The sequence below is a fragment of the Phragmites australis genome, chromosome 2, assembly GCF_958298935.1.
Source record: "Phragmites australis chromosome 2, lpPhrAust1.1, whole genome shotgun sequence".
Classification (NCBI taxonomy): Eukaryota; Viridiplantae; Streptophyta; class Magnoliopsida; order Poales; family Poaceae; genus Phragmites; species Phragmites australis.
Genome location: NC_084922.1, coordinates 37,195,333 through 37,216,126, shown reverse-complemented (window position 1 = coordinate 37,216,126; position 20,794 = coordinate 37,195,333). Strand labels below are relative to the sequence as shown.

The 20,794-nt window shown below is 45.6% G+C and overlaps 3 protein-coding genes and 2 pseudogenes across 3 annotated transcripts; 3 read left to right on the top strand and 2 right to left on the bottom strand.

The window, feature by feature from the left end:
- The first annotated feature begins 222 nt into the window (after positions 1 to 222).
- On the top strand, positions 223 to 1,162 carry LOC133910068 (protein S40-1-like). The gene has a single exon (XM_062352589.1). It carries the CDS (start codon positions 597 to 599, stop codon positions 897 to 899), a length of 303 nt encoding a protein of 100 aa, XP_062208573.1. The 5' UTR covers positions 223 to 596; the 3' UTR covers positions 900 to 1,162.
- A 290-nt stretch (positions 1,163 to 1,452) lies between these two features.
- LOC133910067 (uncharacterized) lies at positions 1,453 to 1,937 on the top strand (annotated as a pseudogene).
- Positions 1,938 to 6,225: 4,288 nt separating this feature from the next.
- On the top strand, positions 6,226 to 7,061 carry LOC133908642 (protein S40-1-like). Its single transcript, XM_062350757.1, has one exon. It carries the CDS (start codon positions 6,312 to 6,314, stop codon positions 6,711 to 6,713), a length of 402 nt encoding a protein of 133 aa, XP_062206741.1. The 5' UTR covers positions 6,226 to 6,311; the 3' UTR covers positions 6,714 to 7,061.
- A 315-nt stretch (positions 7,062 to 7,376) lies between these two features.
- LOC133908641 (probable complex I intermediate-associated protein 30) lies at positions 7,377 to 11,794 on the bottom strand (annotated as a pseudogene).
- A 1,020-nt stretch (positions 11,795 to 12,814) lies between these two features.
- On the bottom strand, positions 12,815 to 17,846 carry LOC133908640 (probable galacturonosyltransferase 15). The gene is made up of 6 exons (XM_062350756.1): positions 17,280 to 17,846; positions 17,092 to 17,159; positions 14,955 to 15,125; positions 13,913 to 14,482; positions 13,504 to 13,818; positions 12,815 to 13,414 (listed from the first exon to the last, which is right to left on the bottom strand). Exons 1-6 carry the CDS (start codon positions 17,464 to 17,466, stop codon positions 13,136 to 13,138), a joined length of 1,590 nt encoding a protein of 529 aa, XP_062206740.1. The 5' UTR covers positions 17,467 to 17,846; the 3' UTR covers positions 12,815 to 13,135.
- Between the last annotated feature and the right edge of the window lie 2,948 nt (positions 17,847 to 20,794).

Sequence of the window (20,794 nt, the reverse complement as noted above, 5' to 3'; positions counted from 1 at the left end):
AGTGTCATGTGCAAAGGTGCATACGCACGCAGATGCGCACACGTGGGGACGAACAACCGGTTAAGAAACGACCCGATCAGCTTTCTTGGCGCTACGACAAACTGGTACAGTTGTCAGCGATGAAGCGCATCCGAAAGCATCAAAGTGGTAGCACGCGAAGATCCCCAAACTTGCGCCGCCGCGCAACCGAGCGAGGCGCGTTAGCTTGGGGCTGAATTAGAAGGGAAGGGACACGTCGGAATTTGGTCTTGCCCTTGATGCCTTCCCCACGGCACCGACCGGCGGTCGACCTGAACCGCCGGCCGAATTATTCCTTCCCTTCCCGTCAAAGCCCAAAACCGCCGCATACTTGTCTGTCACACCAAGCGGCGCAGCTCCACACGGAAACTGGCTGGGTTGCTAGCTTGCTATTGGCGGACGGGTAGCTACCGATAGAGCGAGCGAGATAGGTTGCCGCCGGGGCCAAGTCGTCCCGGCTCGCGCGCGCGCCCTATATATCTCGCGCCGCACCGAGCGGCAGACGGAGAGGCAGAAGCATCACAATTCACTACTAGCCCGTTGCGATTCCAAGCTTATTCAGAGCGGATCAGCGAGAGATGTCGCAGAGCGCGGCGGCGTCGGCGAGGTGCGCAGCGTGGGCGCTGGAGCGGGAGCGGGAGCGCCGGCCGTTCACGGACCCGATCGAGATCCCGGCGGCCTCGGGCGCGCGGGTCGACGAGCGGGAGGCGAGCCGGGAGGACCAATCTGATGACGGCGAGGTGGTGCCGCCGCACGTGCTGCTGGAGCGGCGCAGGGCAGCGTTCTCGATGTGCTCCGGGCAGGGCCGGACGCTAAAGGGCCGGGACCTCCGGCGCGTGCGCGACTCCGTCCTGCGCATGACCGGCTTCATCGAGGGCTAGCTAGTGGCTCCGGCGCCCAAGCAGGCGTCGATCTTGCTGTCTACTTCATTGGTTAATTAGCTGTAAATAACCTCCGTGGATTGAGATTTATAAAGAACGGCGAGGCATTTGTATTCGTTTGTAATTAGATTCATACGAAATGTGAGGTGAATTGGGTGGCCGGTGTGTAGTGTGTTGATGTAAAACAATCATGTGCATCAGTGCATGGGTGAATGCGCCCCTTGGTTGCAGAGTAAAAATGGAAAATGTTGGTCGTTTCTTCATACGCGCACGTTTACACGTTGCTGCATCTATCAGTTCTTGAATCTTTACTCGTTCAAGGAACAGTATGTACTGACCAAACAAGTGCAATAACTCGTGCCAATTCCTAACTGATAATATTCAACCCAACACAAGCAAAATATTTTTTCCTTCAATATGAAGGCTCACACTCACCCAGCAATAGAGGTGCTGAGCGAGCGACTCCAGAGATAGCCGCTGGAATCGAATCCGGATCAGCTGCCCGAGGACCAGCAAAGGAACCAACTCAGCTTAGATAGCGCTAGTAGGTATATATCCACAATCTAGCACATAATACGCAATTATCCTCTCCTAAATACAAAACAATCATGTCAAGCGACAAGATGCTACACATCGAGCAGCAGGAGGAAGAGTTCCAAGAAGCAGACATCCTATGGCCAGATGCAGCAGAAGTCCCCGAGTTACCCCACGTGTACTACTCTCACGTCGACACCGACGACGAGGACGACAGCGAGTACCGGCCGATGAAGCTGTAACTCCCCCATCGACATCCCCGGCCGGAAGGTCAGCGCCAATATCTGGTAGGAAAGGTTCGAGACCAACGCCCGGATTCAGCAAGGTCGGCGTGAGTCATGGCGCCGGCTTCGGTGGCGGCAACGTCATCATCGGCAGCCATGTCTTCGTGCCGCCGCATGCTATTGTCGATCGGAGGGCCAAGAGGAACAAGGCGATGATGATGTTCGTCGTGCCAAGCGGTAGGACGAGGGCCGCGTGGAAGATGCGAGAGTAGGACTGAAAATTTTGCGGGAAATATGTTCGTTCGTTTCGCTCGATCGGAGGAGCAGTTTTGAGTTCATTTTTGCAAGTTTGAATCGACGTGACTGCATGCAAGTGAAAGGATGAGCTCATGTAACGTCTTCTTTCTTCTTCCACACATGCATATGGATGCGTGGTCACACGGTTTATTCTAAAGACCGTCGTGTAGTTACTGTAGTAAGAACGGACGCTGTAGGTGTGTGATAGTAAAACGCAGTGGAATCCAAAGTCAGTTCAGATGAACTTGGCCACTTTAGCTACGAGATGAACATGAAAACCAACGATATTATGTTTGTTCATCTTGTTCGACGAAACAAGAAAAGGACGCACACCTATCTTCCAAGTTCCGTAACTAAAAGGATTACCTTTGGAGATCTCCAATTAGAGCATTATTCTTTCACTCAGAATGAAATTAAAGAAATCTCCCATAGTAAATAGAGTAGAAACCTATCCTACAAGCAGAAGGATATTATTTTCAGGAAGAGTTGAAAAATTCAAATTAACCCTCTTGATAAGATTTACAGCTAATAGCTGACTAGCACATGCCTCAGCACAAGTAACCCAAGCAGATTAATTATTTCTCATTAATACTGAAATTAAAGAAATCTCCCATAGCAAATAGAGTAGAAACCTATCCTACAAGCAGAAGGATATTATTTTCAGGAAGAGTTGAAAAATTCAAATTAACCCTCTTGATAAGAATTACAGCTAATAGCTGACTAGCACATGCCTCAGCACAAGTAACCCAAGCAGATTAATTATTTCTCATTAATACTCATTGGACCACCGTACGTAACGTTATCTTCTTCTCCTACAACTTCCATCGAAGTAACCATTGATCCTCCTCTCCTACCCATCCAGATGTACAGAAGCACAGGTGTATGGACGTGTAGGTGTCACCCTTTTGTTGGCAGTTTGTGAGCATGCAAGATGCAACACATTACTCTAATCCGTTGCTGACATTTTAATCTCCGTTGGTTGGTTGGTTGAACCCGATGAAAACGTGAGCACGTACGCTGGTTTGGATTCCTTGCCCACAATGGCAAGGATGGGCGACTATACGCATACTTAAATATTTCTTGATTTCAGGTTCTGCTCCACCTGTTCATTCTCCCAGTCGCATGTTCCTATACTAAACTAGTGAAATAATCATTGACTTACCAGAAGCGTCCATTGTTTCTTCTATCCAAAACGCAACAACCAAAGCTTGCTTACGTTGCGCAACGATAGATGGGACATATCGGATTGGCAGCATATACAATCGTGGCTTTGAAAATTTCCAGGGTTTGTTTTCTTTATGGTCTCAACCATTTTTTGCTTTCCGGTTCTTGGCAACTGAATAAACTGAAATGGTCATGTTCAGAGTTCCAACAGAGAGTGCCATAAGATTAGTTAATCCTTCATTTATTTATTTTAGAAATATTAGTGTTGGGAAAATATCTCAGCCCCACAAATAATACTAAGAAGATGCTATAAAAAGTTTATCCGAAGCCCTCAGACTCTAGACTCCCTAAAGAAACTAAAAGTTACCAGAGACAGTGGACCCTTCCTGCCATCACCTCTTGAGACTGGAGAAGTAGCTATCCTCCGAAAGGAATATCTGAAAAAGGAGAACACCAACTGCAATTAGCCAGACACGATTTATCCCACCCAATTAAGTTAATAAAAAATAAACTAAGTGCTAACTTAGAACTACTCATTAAGTACCAACTTACATTCCTAGTACAACCTTATCCCCTTTTAGGTCCATTTGCTGCTGGTTTTTTCACGGCTTTACCAAATATATGGTTTGCTCATAATTTGTGTAATTTATCACAATAATACAAAATACACAACATATTTAAAAACATGGTTAATATTAGGCGTCAAGTGGCATAAACCGATGATCCGGTCATTTTCCAAGTTCCAACAGACCATGGCATAAGATTAGTGGGTTCCGTTCTTTGGGACAAAAAAAAAGAAGAAAGCCTGATGTCGAAGAAGAACTGCAACTTCGACAGGCCATGGACACAATATTCAGGATCAAATGAACACCTTATTTTACAGCATAGAAGCACATCCACCATATATAAAACCTGAGACTGCATATGTTCCACCGGTGGGTATTCAGTATACTAGTATTCAACAAATATTAGATGTGGTAGAAAAATAATTCCTACCGGAAAAGAAGATGCAGAAAGTCCTAAAAAGTACAGGATCGAGGTGGCCCACCCACCAACAATGGGTCATTTTCCATGTATAGATTAGTATTTTCCTCTAGTCATAAATAAATGTGTTTTGAATATTGACATGGTCTCTAAAAACACATATTTAACTATTATTTTTTTAATATAGTATATTTGTATAATATAATAATTATATTATTAAAAAACTGTTTTTAAGACAAATTTATTAATATTATTTTTAAATATACAAATTTAATATATAAAAAGTAATTTATAGCTAAATTTTAAAATCTTAACTGCACCCAACCTAAAACGTTATTCTTATCCTTACAATAATCGTGCTGTCCGCTAGCGATAACGAACATTATTGACTTGCCAGATCGGCCCGTTTCTTTGGTCCGGAAACGCCAACGATGATGAGGAACGCGTCGCCCTAACATTCGTGGGCGAATCATGCCAAGCGTGGCTTAGCTTCAAGAGCACATCCTGTCGCACGCCATACTATTATACGAAGGATTTGGCCTTCCATTTTGCAGATTCAGACACGCGTCTAGTGTAGCGCACGTACGTGGACGCTTCTCAGCATGTAGCTTTAGGCGCTACTCCGCTCGGGCGCCGTGGATTTCCCCGATACTTTAGACGAGGGGTTATCTGGACAAACCTCAATACTTTAGAGGTAAGTAGACTTATTCCCTATAGTAATACACATCGGTTCTGCTATATACACGACTAATTAATCGGCACAACTCCTTTACAACCAAGGGATCAAACGGGTCACATCACCTGAGCGGTGGCCCATTGATGAATCAATAGGCCAAAAACACCACGTTGAGTTGTACAAAATGAACTGTACATGAAATACTTCCCACTACACATATAGTGCGACTTATCACAAGGCACGAGCTAATAGTTAAGGTAAGGTACTCATTCTATTTTTAAATATTTGATGCTTTTATGATTTAACCACGATCTAATTTTAACTATTAATAGCTTCTAAAATATAGTTATAATATCTAATAAAATATAATATTATAAAAATATTTTTAAGACAAATTTATGCATACGATTTTTATGTTTTCAAACTAATTATTTTGAAAGTTATTGATAAAATTTAAAAAATTTGACCATATCTTAATTAAAACGTTAAATATTTAAAACCAAAGGGAGTAATAAATACTAGCATGGACACAATATATATACCAATGGCTGTGTGCCTGCATGACAGAGTATGTATCGATGCCTAGGGATACAACCGAAATACCTGGAAGTATACCGATATGTAGAGATTAGAGAATTGACACAGCGATAATATATTCAATCAGCGGTCCTAATTTTCTTGTGTCCTAGCCAATTTTGGCAATTGAAGCTGATGCATCTATCCATACCTTGTGTAATGGACAGCGTGGCTCTAAGCCCGCCATTTGTATCGTACACGTCTCTTCCTACTTAATTGAAGGACATAGCTCTTGCCTTTGCGTTAAAAAATAATATATTCAAGTAATCAAAGTTTCTCGTCATCAGGAGCTTCGATGCAGCCACCTGCAGCCGGATTAACTTGGTTTTTGAGCAGTCAAAAATCACTAGTACTATACCTTTCCTGAAAAGAAATTGCCACATTTCCCACACCCAAAATGACTGTTTTTAAACACGCTTATACGTTAGTCTGACACGCCACCTGTTCTTTTGTGCACCCGTTCAATCAAAAATCGAAACCCTTTATTGACCCGCGAGTCTGTGTTTGATCTGAATATATTTCTATATTTGATTTGGACCTGACAGAAATTACTACGATCATATAGTTCTTATTTGTTATAGTTTATGTTTTTATACCATCCGCTTCCTAAAAATCTAGTAAAAAACGAATTCTACTTCTCTAAGTTATACAATTCATTCTCAAAATTTGATTACTAATAATCTTCTGCAACATCTTATGTACATAATAATTATCCAGAATCCAAGCTAGCCAACAAGACCCCATAATCAATTTTGTAAGCTCCGTCTCCCCCGACGGGCTGCCGTACGTGGGAAGCTACGCGATACTTGCAGTCGCAAGTGCGCCTATAAATACGCGCCTCCCGCTCCATTGGTAGCACAAGAACCCTTTGTCCGTCGCAAACCAGGCGACGCCCAAACCAAATTCCGAAGCATCCAGAGCGACTCAGAAGCTCGTCAAACGGACGAATCGACCATAATGGTGACGGGAGAGGAGCTGTACGAGTCCGACGTGCTGTGGCCGGAGGCGCCCCACGGCGACGACTCGCCGGCGAGCGCGCCGGGCTGCAGCTCGTCGTCCGTGGCGGTGACGCCGCCCAGGACGACGCCGGCTCGGCGAGTAGTCCCCGAGAAGCCGCGGTACCCGGGCTCGAGGCCGGTGGACATCCCCAAGCCGGCCGCGCGCTCCTCCCGCCGGAGCGACGACGACGACGACGGTGGGCGCTGCGGCACGATGGTGCCGCCGCACGTGCTGGTGTCGCGGAGGCGGTCGGAGAGGGCGGCCGCCGCGTTCGCGCTGCGGTCGGGGCCCGGCCGCGCGCGCGAGCTCAGCCACCTGCGCAACTCCGTGCTGCGCATGACCGGCTTCATCGAAGGATGACAAGTCTGACCGGTCCTTTGTTTTGTGTGCAGATGCGAGACTAGTCATCACCATTCGCCAATTGCCTTTGTAATTGGGCGGCCTTTTTTTTATTTTTTAATAGTGAAATTTATTTCCACAGCTTTTTAGAGATGGAGTCGAACGAGACCGCTTCGTACATGTCTATGCGAGCGCTCGGACTAGAACACAAACTGACTGCATTGGCTATTTTGTTCGTTCGTCTTCCTGTGGTCCGTAGTCACATTGCATCTCGTTTTGTTACAAGAGAACTCTCGGTTTGCACATCTGGTGGAAATGTATCGTGTCTTCCTTTTCCCTCCAATCAAGGCATGGAGAAGTTTCCATTGCTTACTGTCACATGGTCTAAGCCATTTTAGTGAAAAACATGTGTTTTTGACCAAACGAAACAGGTCTTGGCTAATCGTTTCAGCTCGAGCAAAACGTGCAATTTAGCAGGCTGAAAATTCTGAATACAGCGGTTATGCTGCCTCCTGGCATTTGATTATAATCTCCTTCAGGGAAAAAAATATGTGCACATATCTAAATTCTATATCAAATAGTAAATCTGAGCTGTTTAAGAAGTTGATCCCTGCCCTGGTATAATTGGCAGGACAGAAAGAACATCAATGGATCAGAGATCAGATACTACCGAGAAGCCACATATGTTCAAATGGGACACCTTAGTCAAATGACAAGTGCTCCATATTTAATCAATCATTCAGAAACCTCAAAAGGAAAATCATTGGCGCTCGCTGAACAGCAGCAGCCTTCCATGGTTACTGATACAAACAGAAACATTTCATGCATCTAAACGCCGAGTTGGCAATCTGCACTATGGTTACTCTATGTGGTTTTGGTTTTGGTACCTGATGACGTTTCACCTATGGTAGAGCGTGATGAAACAGAAGAAAAGGAAAAAAGCCGATGTGAAACTCAAGCACTGAAATAGGACTGACTTGAGGAAGTCACAGCGTTCTCAGTGCTTTGATCCAATCAACCTGTAGCCTAAAATCACCTGGCCCAGTCTTAGCACCAGGAACACCGCCCTCTGCATTTACAGAGAGAGACATCCCCACGATACGAGCAGGGTTCATTTCCAACTTTGCTTCGATCACATTTCCTCTCCATGTAGGTAAATATCGATCAAGAGGGACCTGAAAGAAAGGGCAGCTGGTGTTTCACATGAATTTTTCACATATTTCCATTTTTGAGTAAATTGTAATTTACCTTCAAGATTTGCCATCTGCCCTGGGGTATGTACACAAAAGCCTGCCACGAGTTATCTTCTTCTTGTCCAGGTGAATTCACCCAATTCTCTGTGTATATCTGCATTTCCAATTCAGATTGCACAGATGATATTGAGTGAACATTTTTTTGGAAAACGGTTATTGAATGAACATCAAATATTCAAAGTGACTCAGGACGAGAATTCATACAGTAGATATGTAGCATCTTCCATCCCCTTTGAGCTTCATTGCTATTGTATCATATGCATCAAGATCAATGAAACCATCAAACTGAAACAGGGAATGACAAGAAGGATTTTTGTCAACAGAATGGCTTCTAAAACTATTGGGCACAGATCTACTTAAGGAAAAAAACATCTTTATTATTTGGTAGATTTTAAAGGAAATCTTAACTAACCATTGCTTATCAAAGTCTATATGAATGACCCAAGCTCTAAAGAACAATACAAGGTGATCTAAATGAAGTCCAACTAATGGTCTGCCTAGCGTTGTGGTGGCTTTTTAAAAGCACATCTATTTGCTATTTTCGGTTAAGTAGCTGACCATCTCTTTTCAAGAGCTTTAACTGCAACATTTTAATCAAACTTGTTAGGACTCTATAACTAATTAGATCCCTCAGTGCAGTGATGCACATCATAGCAGTGCCAAAATGGCCAGAGCCTTCATTGAACTAACCAGGTAAGAATCGTAATCTCGCCCTAAAACAAAGAACTGTACCTTCTTCGATCGCATTCCACAGAAACCACTACGCCTGATTCTCCATGTTGATCCCTCGGACATATCCAAAGAAAGATTACCCGAAAAGACACCTTTCAGGATGCACATGTTCAAAAAACAGGAGCAAGAACCGTCAAAGGTTAAGATGCAGTCTAAGGAAATAATGAATAAATAACCTGTATGTTTTCTATTCAATAATTAAAGCAAAGACACCAGCTGATATCCCCTAATAATTAAACTTGTTCAGACAAATGCTAAGAAAAACACTAGAAAGCATTCCATAGTCCATGAGGTTTATTCATACTAGCTCTAAGCCTTTAAGTGACAGAAAATACATATAAGTCATTTGTTTTTCTTTTCTACCAGAATCACAATGTGAACTTTGCTTCAGAAGATTGGACCGAGTTTCCCATGAAATAAAAAGGACCGCGCTGAAAAAGTTAAGAACATCAAACTCATAGTACCAGTTAATGAAGTATCACCACCAGCAATGCCATCAGTTATCTCCAATGACGCAGAAGACAAACCTGGATAAAAACTCTGTTCAATCATATTATGTCATAGAGTATAGATGCAAATAAGAAGCTTGGTACTAGCAGCAAAAGGTGGCATTCCCTGAGTGTTTCAACAGGAGAGAAAAAAAATTAGGCTATCGAATTCCAACAGGAGCTAAGAAGGCCATTACATGCATTATTCCGTGGTACAAGTGTATCAATAAATAATAAACTAAACTATTAGTGTTTAAGTAACCCATAGATGCACACCTAGCTACATCCCCAACTAGCAACAGATAATACACTATTTGTCTTACTATAATGAACAGTAAGCTATAATGAATTGACAAGATATAGCCCTTTGCAGAACATTCATGGTGATGCGAAGGAAAGGAGAAAAGGCAGGCAACAAAGAGAGAACTCCATGAATAGATGAACTGTAATGTTTTTCAACAAACTATACTAGTCTGTATCCTTTGAAAAGGAGTATAAATTAGGAAGATATTGGTTAAGATGACGCTATGGTTATCCTAGAACTATGTTGGGAACCTACAAGGACAGGAATCAACTGCTATACATTTTTGTACTGTAAGCCTTCAGAAAGTCAATATAGCATCTTCTTCACATTTACCGGGGACAAAAACAAAGCAGGACCTTCAGCACCACCCAGTCATGAAGAATACAAATCATCCATGAGTTTCTCAGAATCACAAAAGCACAACAAATGAACTGTTCTATCATTTCAGACTTCTTGTAATTCAGAGAAACTGCAACAGTTCATTTTTATACAAGCAAAATTTCAAGATGAGGCATTACCTCCATACTCAGCATCTGAATACAAGTGCCATCTTTTCAGCTCATCTCTTTGAATTGAAATTGAAGATGAATCTTTCACTCGGTGGAATTAGATCTTCTGAATTCCATACAAGAGCTACCAATTTGGTATGTGGGCAAGAAAAATTAAAGCATAGGACAAAATAATTAAGGAGACATGTATTCCCCAGAAGAATTTATCCAGCTTACTTCAAGCAGGAAAGTCTAAAAGTTCCTTGGATACAGGAATTTCAACATACATGTATGAGTAACATCAACTTAAATAGCAATATAATCTATACTATATATTAACCAGCCAAGATTTGGAGGCCTCTCATAGGCTATGGTACTGTAGCTACTGTAGCATATACACTGTAGCTATTATTTATGTGGATCCTACGTATGTATATATATATATATGTACATACATACGTATCCATATATTTGCATGTATAATGTAATTTTTTAGAAGTCAAGATTTGGAGGTCTCTCATAGGCTATGGGACTGTAGCTACTGTAGCATATATACAATGTAGCTACTGTTTATGTGGGTCCTACGTATATATATGTATGTATATAGATACGGATAGGTATATATATACCTATATGTACATATATATACGTGTATGTATGTATATACGTATCCATATATTTACATATATAATATAGTTTTTTAGAAAATTCTAGAAAAGTAGCGAAAGGTATAATAGTTATATTGATAAATCGGTTGAAATAATCCAAATGCATAGAAAAATATCTAAAACTAAAAAAATATGAAACAAATTTTGTTAGATTCGTATTACTGTCGTCTACATATTAAAATTATATGCATTTATAAAAATAATATTGTTTTCCCTATAATTACGTGAATGTGTTAAATATTAATAAATTCATAAATAAATATTGAGATGCCTAAAATTGATCAACATAATTTTTTTAATCTTCTTTTATCATGTTCTGTGTAAAAAAAACATATGCGGCGTAGGCGCGCCAATCCGCCTAGTATGTTATAGACCAGCCAAAGGCTACTGGCACCAGCAGTGTACACTTGGAATGAAATCGGCATTATATTCTATTTATAATGAAGCTTCAAGAGGATTAGTATCGAGGAGAAATGCATGTCAATGTTGATCTCGTGTATAAGCTCAACACTTTAGCAATTCAAAGTAAAATTATTATCCTACATCCCGACAATGCACTAACCTTTATGTGCCATTCTTACGCACGAAAGTCAAGTCCTCATCACTCGGGGGATAACCTCAAATGGACCTTTTCTGCCTATCATTTCGGACGGCCGTAAACATCAGAAAGAATATGCACACACAGCTAAGAGCAGTACTACATCGGTTTTGTCAAGGAATTGAACCCAACAGCAGACGGCGAGCACCACCACCGCAACAGAGGGGTTTGTGTGAGGGAGCTACCTCTTTTGGTGGCGTTGAAGGAAGCTTGCCACAGAGCTCGCAGCCTCGACATCAGGGGCGGAGGGTAATGCGGGCCTCGGCACCGCACTTCCGTTTCGCCAACAAAAAGAAGAATCCGATCGGAGTCCGGATGGAACTGCACTTCTGGTAGCAGTAGAGGTAAGGAGGAGGAGGGCGACGACTACGAGAGAAGAATACGAGGTGACGAGGCCGGCGAGCTCGGATCCACCGTCGGTTGGGGCGAGGCTCGTGAGCACGGATCCAGCCGTCGCTCCTCCTCAAAGATCCTAGCCGGCCGCCGCCCCTGCTCCCCGCGCACACTCGCCGCCGCCGCCGCCGCCGCCGCCGCTGGAGGATTGACGGAAAAAAAAACTTTCCTTTGGAGAAGCGATAGGCCTCGGTCACCTCAAACGCGGGCCTCAGCCCACTGGGCCATTTGGCTTAGTCCGCAATAACATTCTCCAGTAGGCAGTTGGGCCACAATATCCATTTGGGTCAATTTTGTGGGACGGGTGAGCGGGCCGATGGCTGTGGGCAGGCCTGGGCCACTTGCGCCCTGAATTGAGAGAGGCAAGAGGCCATCCGGAGTTGCACCAGTCAGATAAGAGGACGGGACAAAAATATGATGTGACCGTCTACAATGAAATTTATCTTTTTGTTTGTCATTGTACATGTAATTTTTTGAGTTGAGTTTTTTTTAAGAGCTAGGTTATAGAATCCTCTACAACATATATATTTTTTTAAGATTTTTTCAAGACTATTTCGATAATGTTTTGAATTTTGAGAGTGTTGGAATGCTGTATTTTTATTTTTTTAGCATGTCGCTCGTTGGACTATATGTTTATTTTTGTGCGACTTTTTAAAATGGACACCTATTTTTACAATTTTTCGATTTTAGAAATAAAAAAATCACATGTCTCTCATCAGATACCACCAAAGCTAACTATATTCTCTAAAATTAAAAGATAGCTCCAAAATGCCAAAAGAATAATATAGCTGGAGCCTTGAAGCAGGAGTCTGATAGTGGCTCATCTGAATTAAGATTCGGGTAGTCCAGTCTTAGGTTGCAAGTGCATACGGAACATTACAATAAGAGTTACTAATTTTCAAGCAATTATCTTTAAAAAAAAGAGTTTGCCCTGGTTATCCAGAGAGCCATAGTTAGTTTAGTTAGTCAATCATGGCTAGAGAATTTTTAGCTTTTTTCCCTTCCTGTTATTTTTTCGGTTTCCTGCTTGTAAATACTCTTCTATATAATACAAAAATGGCTTGCACTGTGGGGAACTCCCCCACGGTTTTTCTGTAAAAAAAAAATCGAGCGATTGAAAACAACTTACGCCAGGGTCCTAGGATGACAATTGAAAAAGAAATTGGTTTCAAGCGCTTGAAAAATAGTTAGACCCACTTAAAACAATTGTGCAACTCACTTTCATGTAGAGTAAAGGTTTGGGCGTTTGGCACAGATTGCTAGTCTCGCCTAGTCCAACTAATATTGTCACCGAAAATAACCCCCTTGGTATATACATCGTGAGTAGTTCTAGTGTGTCACACTGAACTAAGTAGGATATGTCCTATGTAGAGCTTCAATGCGAGGAGAGACTGAAGGCAACACCTACTTCCCTCTCCTCAGAACCCCAGCTCTGCACCCAGTATATCTTGAACCAAATTACTGTACTTTCTCTTCTTCCCAGGTCGATCTTCCATTGTTCTAACACCGTGTTAATGTGTTATTCGACCACACCACAGCCTTCTAGGAAACTGTCCGACGCGTTCAAGTGGCCGAGCCACAGCTGCCGCAGCTCCGGGAACGCGACCTCCAGCCACGGCTTCCGCGGCCCGCTGAAATGCAGAACGGCGGAGAACTGCACCAGCTCGGCGTCCGGGACGCGCCAGCCGAGGCCTGGCAGATGCCACAGCGGCTCGATCGCCTGCAACCGGCCGTCGAACGCTATCAGAGCCGGTGGCAGAGATGCCATCTGCCACAGCCTGAAGCCCGTTTCTCGGTTCTGCAGATAACGCAACGAAATGTCAGTATGACTAAGAACATCTTGCTCCTGGTATGATAAATGGTCAGAGTTCAGGACAACGAACTTGCCTTTTGCAGCCAGAACTGGTACGTGTCGGTAACATTTGTTCGTCGCCACGCATCGAGGTCGACGATGTTGACGCCCCACGACCACGCGCACTGCGAACTGCGGAGGCCTAGTGATGGTACTGCAGGGTCAGAGAAATTCAGGTGATCGCCAAAGGTTTTGTCGATGCAGGTGACACCGCCGAATGCGTCGTGAAGGTGTGCGCCGACCGCGCCGATGATGTTCCCGTCCAGGTCCTGCTCCCACAGCCCGGCCAAGTCCTTGCGCACCACGACGTCGTCGTCGAGGAGCATGACCCTCCCAAGCTCAGGGAAGAACTGCTCAAGCAAACACGTCAGATCAGATGCCAATAGCACACAGTAAGTGCCACCACTTCATTCATCAAAGGTGACCATGCATCCGTTGATTTACCTCTGGGAGATGGATCTTGAGATAGTTCAGGAGCGAAAACGTGCTTGGCTTGGAGGCCTCGAGCCGTCTGTACTCCCTCTCAGCTGATCCGTCACACTGGTGATAATCCAGCGAGCTCTTCTGGACCTCCTCGATCGTCCTCATGACCGAGGCGATGACATCGCCGTCCCGCCAGTCAAACTGGTGAAGGCCCTTGACCTCGACGACGGCCGGCGAAACCGGGTGCAGCGCGAACCACGAGTGCATGGGGACGTAGCTCTTCTTGTCCGTGACGATGTGGAACACCAGCCTCTCAGGGTCGGCGGCGCTCCTAACGGCGGAAGCCACCGCCACGGCGGCAGCGAGCACGTTGTCGGTGACGAGCGCGATGTGGAGGTACGAGGCGTCGGTCAGGCGAGGGGTGTGCTCCGGCGGGGGCACGGGCGAGCGCGCCGCGGAGTTCACGGCGAACTCCTCGGCTAGCCGCAGGGTGAGACAGTGCATGCTCTTGGGGATGCCCAGCGAGGCCAGGTGCCGGTTGAACAGAGCCCGGATCCTTGATGACTTTACTTTCCGATCCATCTTCAACAGCTGAGAGAAAATAATTTTTACCAAGAGTTAAATCAAGTAATAAATTCTTGTAAATACGTAAGCAGGGGCTTGAACTTCGTCGAAATTTCACGGGAAACAATTCCTTTCCAACGTGAATCGAAAGTTTCCCGGTTTAGCAAGCTGATCATAGTTCATAGGACTCAAACGCGAGCAATGGGAAGGACCATATGGCCACAGGCTGGCATGTGTGAATAATTGCTGGTTTAATTTGTATGTTTCACATTTGGATAAGCATGATCAGGATTTGTAATGTACACGTACGCCATACGTTTTACTCTAGAGAATGCGCGAAAAGGGAGACCATATGATGCGGCCTTTCGCCGTGGAAAGCTGAAAGCGCTCACTTCAGCTAAGGCAGTAACATGCAAACATGATGCCAGCTTATCAAAAGTTCAGTAAAGGCCATAACAGAGTATTCGTCGGAACATGATGATAAGTTTACACTACGTACCATGGCCGTTATCTTGATCACTACGGCCTCCATGTCGAGCCGGTCGTAGGACGCGAGCATGGTGCCCATCTCCGCCATGAGGCCGTCCATGGAATCCGGCGCTGCTTCCACCACCACGGGATCCAACAGGGTGGCTTCCCTGTGACTCCTCCTCCATTCCTTCATAAATTCCTGGCCATCCCATGAATCAAGACAGCAACAATTAGCTCTCTCTTTGCATAACAGTGGTAAAACAAGTGCTAATTATTTGCCTGAAACCTTTGATTAACGTCTCTGCATCTAGTTCATGTACGGTACAGTACGTGACCCTAGCTTCTCCCAGTGTATATGCCCAGCACAAAATAACCTTCTCAACCAATGATCAAGCAGGTTCAGTAGGTGCTCCACATGGAGGCAAAGATTATTGAGCACGCTCTGCATCACGGAGGGGCTGTTTGGTTGTTGCCCTCCTCACCGTGCCTGAGAGAAAAGGGTGCTTGCTAAGGCACGGTACTGCTTGTCTGCTCAGGCATGGTGTGGAAACAGTTGTTTGGTTGAAAAAGGAAAGAAGAGTGAGCTCAAGCGTGGATGAATTAGAGAGGCGTGAGCTCAATCGCTCGATTTTAAACAACTGAGCTGGAAGCAAATTATATGAGATTGGATCTCACGTAGACTCATGTCTCTGCGTGACACGTGTTTTTTATCATGCCTACACGCATACGCGCAAGTCGTTAGATCTAAAGTGTACGGTACAGATGGAGATCTCACATAGATCTTTTGCCTGAAGGTCTCACGGAATTTGTTTCCACGTGAGCTTGGTGGGGATGTCTGAGTCATTGTGCTACTCAGTTTAATAACTGAACACCACACAACATCACTCGTGCATGCTCAGACTCCGGCAAATCTAATTCAGGGTAGCAGCCAAATAACCCCTGAATATCTAAGGGGGTGTATGAATTGAACGGCTCACGAGACCACGAGTCCACAAGGCCTGGAAAATCCACGTAGCTCCAAACGCGAGGCCCCATCTTACGAGCGCGCCCAAGCTGGATTTGCATGCCTCTGGGCGTCCTAGAGAGAAAGGGAATCCTAGCGAACAAGTCACAGGGGTTCAGTTTCCGTAGCGGCTGGCAACTCACTATATCCCATCCAAGCCACCAACTCGTAGGACCCTCGAGGAACAATAATGGAGTGCGGTTGTGCTGGTCACACGAATCTATTGGTAGTCCCAATCCATAGGAATTGTACTGCCCGGCCGGCCCTCACCAAATTAGGCAGTTTTTCGGCATGGCTTGACTACGAAGCACTAGTTTACCACTATTTTGCATGCCTAATTAACCTTTTCAAATGACAGAGCAGAACGCATTTAGTTTTGGAAATGCTTTGGCGAGGAGTAAAAAAAAAAAAAGATGAGACATAGCATGCAGCGTTGGGTAGTAACTGTCGTCAGCCGTCAAACCCTGCGAACTGCAAGTACGGCGCCTGGATCAGACAGAGCCAACGGCCGACATGGCCTACCTGTTAGTAGGACGGCCCGCCATAACATTCCATTCCCGTGAACGACGCTTAAACAATCTCAACCACTTCCCTTTCATTTCATTCAATTTTTTAATCTTATTTATTTTATTTTCTCTCGTCTCTAACAATTTTATTTTAAATGATTTGTAATGAGAAATGAGAGAATCCCGTTATAAAAGAAATGATTTTAAAAATTATTTTATGAAAAGAAATTATTGAAGCGCTGAAAGAAACAAAAATTTCTTCACGACAAAATTCTGAATAGCGAAGGGAATTGGTTGAGCATGGTCTTACTGCAAAGAGCCGAACCACCGCGTGAAAATCGCATAACCGCATGAGGTGCTGCGTGCCCCATTCCCCTTTCGTCACAAGCTCTTTGGTCCCGACGCGCGCACGCGCAGTCACATACGCATACCATTCATGTATGTATTATATTCTAATACATATATATAATAAAATTAAAGATATAACGTATGTATATATATAAATAAACTAAGCAACCGCGTTGCCCGCCGCGCGCATGACATAAAAAATGTCAAAACTCCGACTCCTAACACAGTTTGGTACGCACCAACGCGAGCCTAACGCGCGACAAGCCCAGTCAGTCAGGACTCGGGAGAGCCAGGTCGAAGTAACTCACCTCCGTCGCGTCGCCGCCGCCGCCGCCGTAGAGCCAGTCCCCCAGCCCGGCCCGCCAGTCCAGGCATCCTGAAACATGAATCGCGTCAAGGTTAATCACGCGCGAAAATGGAGTAGGGCGCAGCTAGTACTGAGCACAGCAGTGAGTAGACCGATTACTGTGAAGGAAGTGAGTGCTAACTTATTTACCGGTGGAGGAAGGGCAAAGGGAGGCGCCGGCCTCGATGGCGAGGAGCGCGGCGCGGAAGAGGAGCACCCCGGCGAGGAGCCCCGTGACGACAGCCGAGCGGCACCCGCGCCGCGCCGCTTGCTGCTGCGGCTGCGGCGCCTTGGGCTTCATGACGTCGTCCGCGGCCGCCGTGATGTACACCCTCATTGCTGCTAGCTACTAGAGTATGCTATCGAAGTCACTCGAAACGATGCTGCCGACTCGCTGCTGCTCATGAACTAGGGCTATCTTCTAAGCCCGAGCGCCCGCTCGAGTAACGAAGCGCTCGTACAGGACAGGATGGAGAGCGCAGAGTGGGACGAGCAACCACAACGCGCGGGGAAGGAAAAGAAGGATAACGGAGTGCAGTGGTGCGGGGAGTTATAAGCATCAGCTGCGAGTTAGTGAGCAGTGACAGAACAGGTGGGGTGTGGGGGAGGAAAAGAGAGTGGCGAACCGAAGGCCGGCTCCCTGTTGGCGAATCTGGAATTCTGCTGAGCGAGGGGCGGGGCGAATGGGCGATGGGGTTCCCGGATTTGACCCCCCCGGAAAGCGATCCCGATTGTGCGACGGCGATGGGAGTAGAGTGATCTATATATCCACACTAGTTTAACTTACATAATTAACTTTATAAAATAAGATGAAAAAATTATCTAATTAATTAAGTTAAATTAAAGGAGATTTATCCATTATGCTCCATCTAAGTGGCAGAGCTAGGTTACAGAGTGAAGGTACATATGCATCCTCTTCTATAAAAATACTATTAAAATTAGTTATGATAAACAGCAAATTACTGTAACTCCGATAAACAGTAAAAAACAACACACCTCCTATCTCCGACGCTAGTTTCGCCCCTGCTTCATCTCCATCCCGAGCCAGCGAGAGGAGAGCTGCTGCTGAGCTAGACCGCCGAGGCACCGACAGAACCCGACGGTGACATGCGCGGGGGCCTCCGTGAGAGTCGACGCCGCCTCGTGGGACAGGACGCATCGTCCCATGGCTAAACTTATCCGTTGGTGCAGTGCCGCGTCTCGCTCTCACGAGATCGTAAGGTTTAGGGCTCGCATTATGTGCCTTGTCTGGCTAAACGTACGATCCGTCCATGTGACGGTGCGTGGGCTGAGGTGGCCGGCTCAGGCTCTCTTGTTTCGACGCCGCATGGTCAGCCATGGAGGTGGCCAGTCGAAGTTAATGATGCTAGTGGCACTGGTACTTGCGAAGAGAATGAGCAGAGTTATGCGTAGCTCCGGAGATCGCACTTCAGCCGGTATCAGCCGATATAGCATTGCTTCAGTACGTCTCTGTTCTGACCGCTCACGGCATGACCGAGCATTGAAACGAGGGAAATACTGATAGTGAAATCGATGCGACACAGGGGAGACAGACAGTAGGGACGATCAGGTGTGGAGCCAGACTATTTTGTCGGTGTTAATTGATCCTGACGGTTTTTTAAATCAATACGGAATTACTGTTCTACACTGTTCTATTATGATGAAGACTTCTACGCTTCTCAGCTGGCTTAGACCCTATGGACGATTCACCGGCAGCAACAACTTATTTCTTCCCCGTCAATGGGCAGTAAACACCAACACCGTGCAGCTATAGTAAGTACGTGCGAGATCTATCGGCTGACGGTCCTTGGACCTGCTTTCTCGCGTCTCTGCTGGTCAAGATTGGTCCCCTGCAGTGCTGCAGATGCATGATACCATCGTCTCAAGTCACTGCTGTTCTTTTTTTTTTTTGCAAAAGGAGAAATTTATAATAAATATTGAGCATGGTACATCTCCGAATTATAAAGAGCATCCTGGTAACAGAAGAAAATACAAAAGAGAACACCACGATCCTCCTTGCCATCATCTTCCATTCCGACGACCTTCGCCAATCTACTCGCTGACGTAGCAGCGTAGAATAGCGAAGATCAACAAAAGCATGAGTCCTCCTGCTAGTATTGACGAAGAAGGCCAAGCATTATAGGAGCCGGAAAATCCAGCAACCCGTGACCCACCGGAGCACATCGTAGATTCTGAACAGACATCGGCAACTTCCTCTCCAACTCCAGCAGAGGAAACACACAAAGATCACCTCCACCCTTAACACCAAGGATGGGAGCCCAGATAGAACCTTCAGCACCATCAGAGTGAGAACCGGCGCCCAAAAACAACAACGCACAAACCCGAGGACAAAGATCACCCCACCCAAACGCATCAAACACAAATATAAACCTCGCACAGCTCGCCTTGGAGACCTCGCCGGAGAAGGCACCGTCACCCAAGGTAGCTTGGAGAGACAAAAGCCTTATGGAGTCGCCGCCGACGCCTCCATCGGAAACCCTAAAACCCAAATCTATACCTAAACAAACTACTAACTACCCTAAAAGCTGCACCCAATGTTAATCCGACGAAACCCCCACACCCCTGCTGCCAGAGAGGCACCAGGAGGTGGGAGTTTCGGCAAGATAGACGTCGGTTCTCAAAATCATCAGACGGGTCGCCTTTTGCTACTGTAGATAGGGAATGATGAAAGAGGCCAATGGTTAGTTTCAGTCTTTTAGACCTGTTGGAAGCCACTGCTGTTCTTGATTCTCACTTCACCAATCACATTTGTTCCCAGCAATTCGTGTTCTCGGCATCTGGACCGTCGATGCTGCTTTGGGATGGGGGAAGTGGTTGGTAGTGGGGCTGTATAAATGGCGTATATGATTTCTTTTCGGATGTTTACTGTTGATGTCAGATACGTTGGCTAGCGCGCGGTGCAAAGGATTCCCTGATCGATTGGACAAGTCGGCTAAAAGTTGCCTTGCTGGCCGTGCGCCTGACAAGTAGTACATAATAGGTGGCAATAGAGTCCTACAGTTTCAGCTGGCGCCCACAGTTTGTGCTGACTTGTGGTACTATGGCACGTTCTACCTGTGTGACTCATGTGGTCCTCGATGAGGCTGGGTGGTGTACAACAAGTACAGAACGAAGGCCCCAGAGCTGGGCGCCTATGTTCCAAGATGTACCCCCAGGTGTTGCAACATGTACCAACGAACTGTACGTAGTACCCAACCTAGAACCACTATGATATTTTACTTCACCACCGGCGTCCAGACAAAATATTCTCTCTTACCCCTGGCACAACCCTCCCAATGCAGCTCCCGTGTCCTGCAAAAATGGTCGAGAAACGACCCGATGATTGGATTCCAGTTTTCCTACATATCCTCGGAGGCCAGCCTATGTAAGTTCATCGGCTCCTCCTGCTCATGGTACAAGGGTGTCGTTTTCTACGCCTGCTTCCCCAATAAGTAGTGATGATGAATGTGGTGGATCCAGCAGTGTCACAAATTGATGCTCAATGAGAGCAGTGCATCTTGTTGTATCCAAGCTCAGCGAGTACAAGAATATGCTTGTGTGGGAGATGGGGTTTGGTGGCATCCTGGATGTTCTCTGCATCTGCAAGGTGAACCTCAAGCTTAGCATCTGGTTGCTCAGTAGGCTGGATCTTGATACTAGTCAGC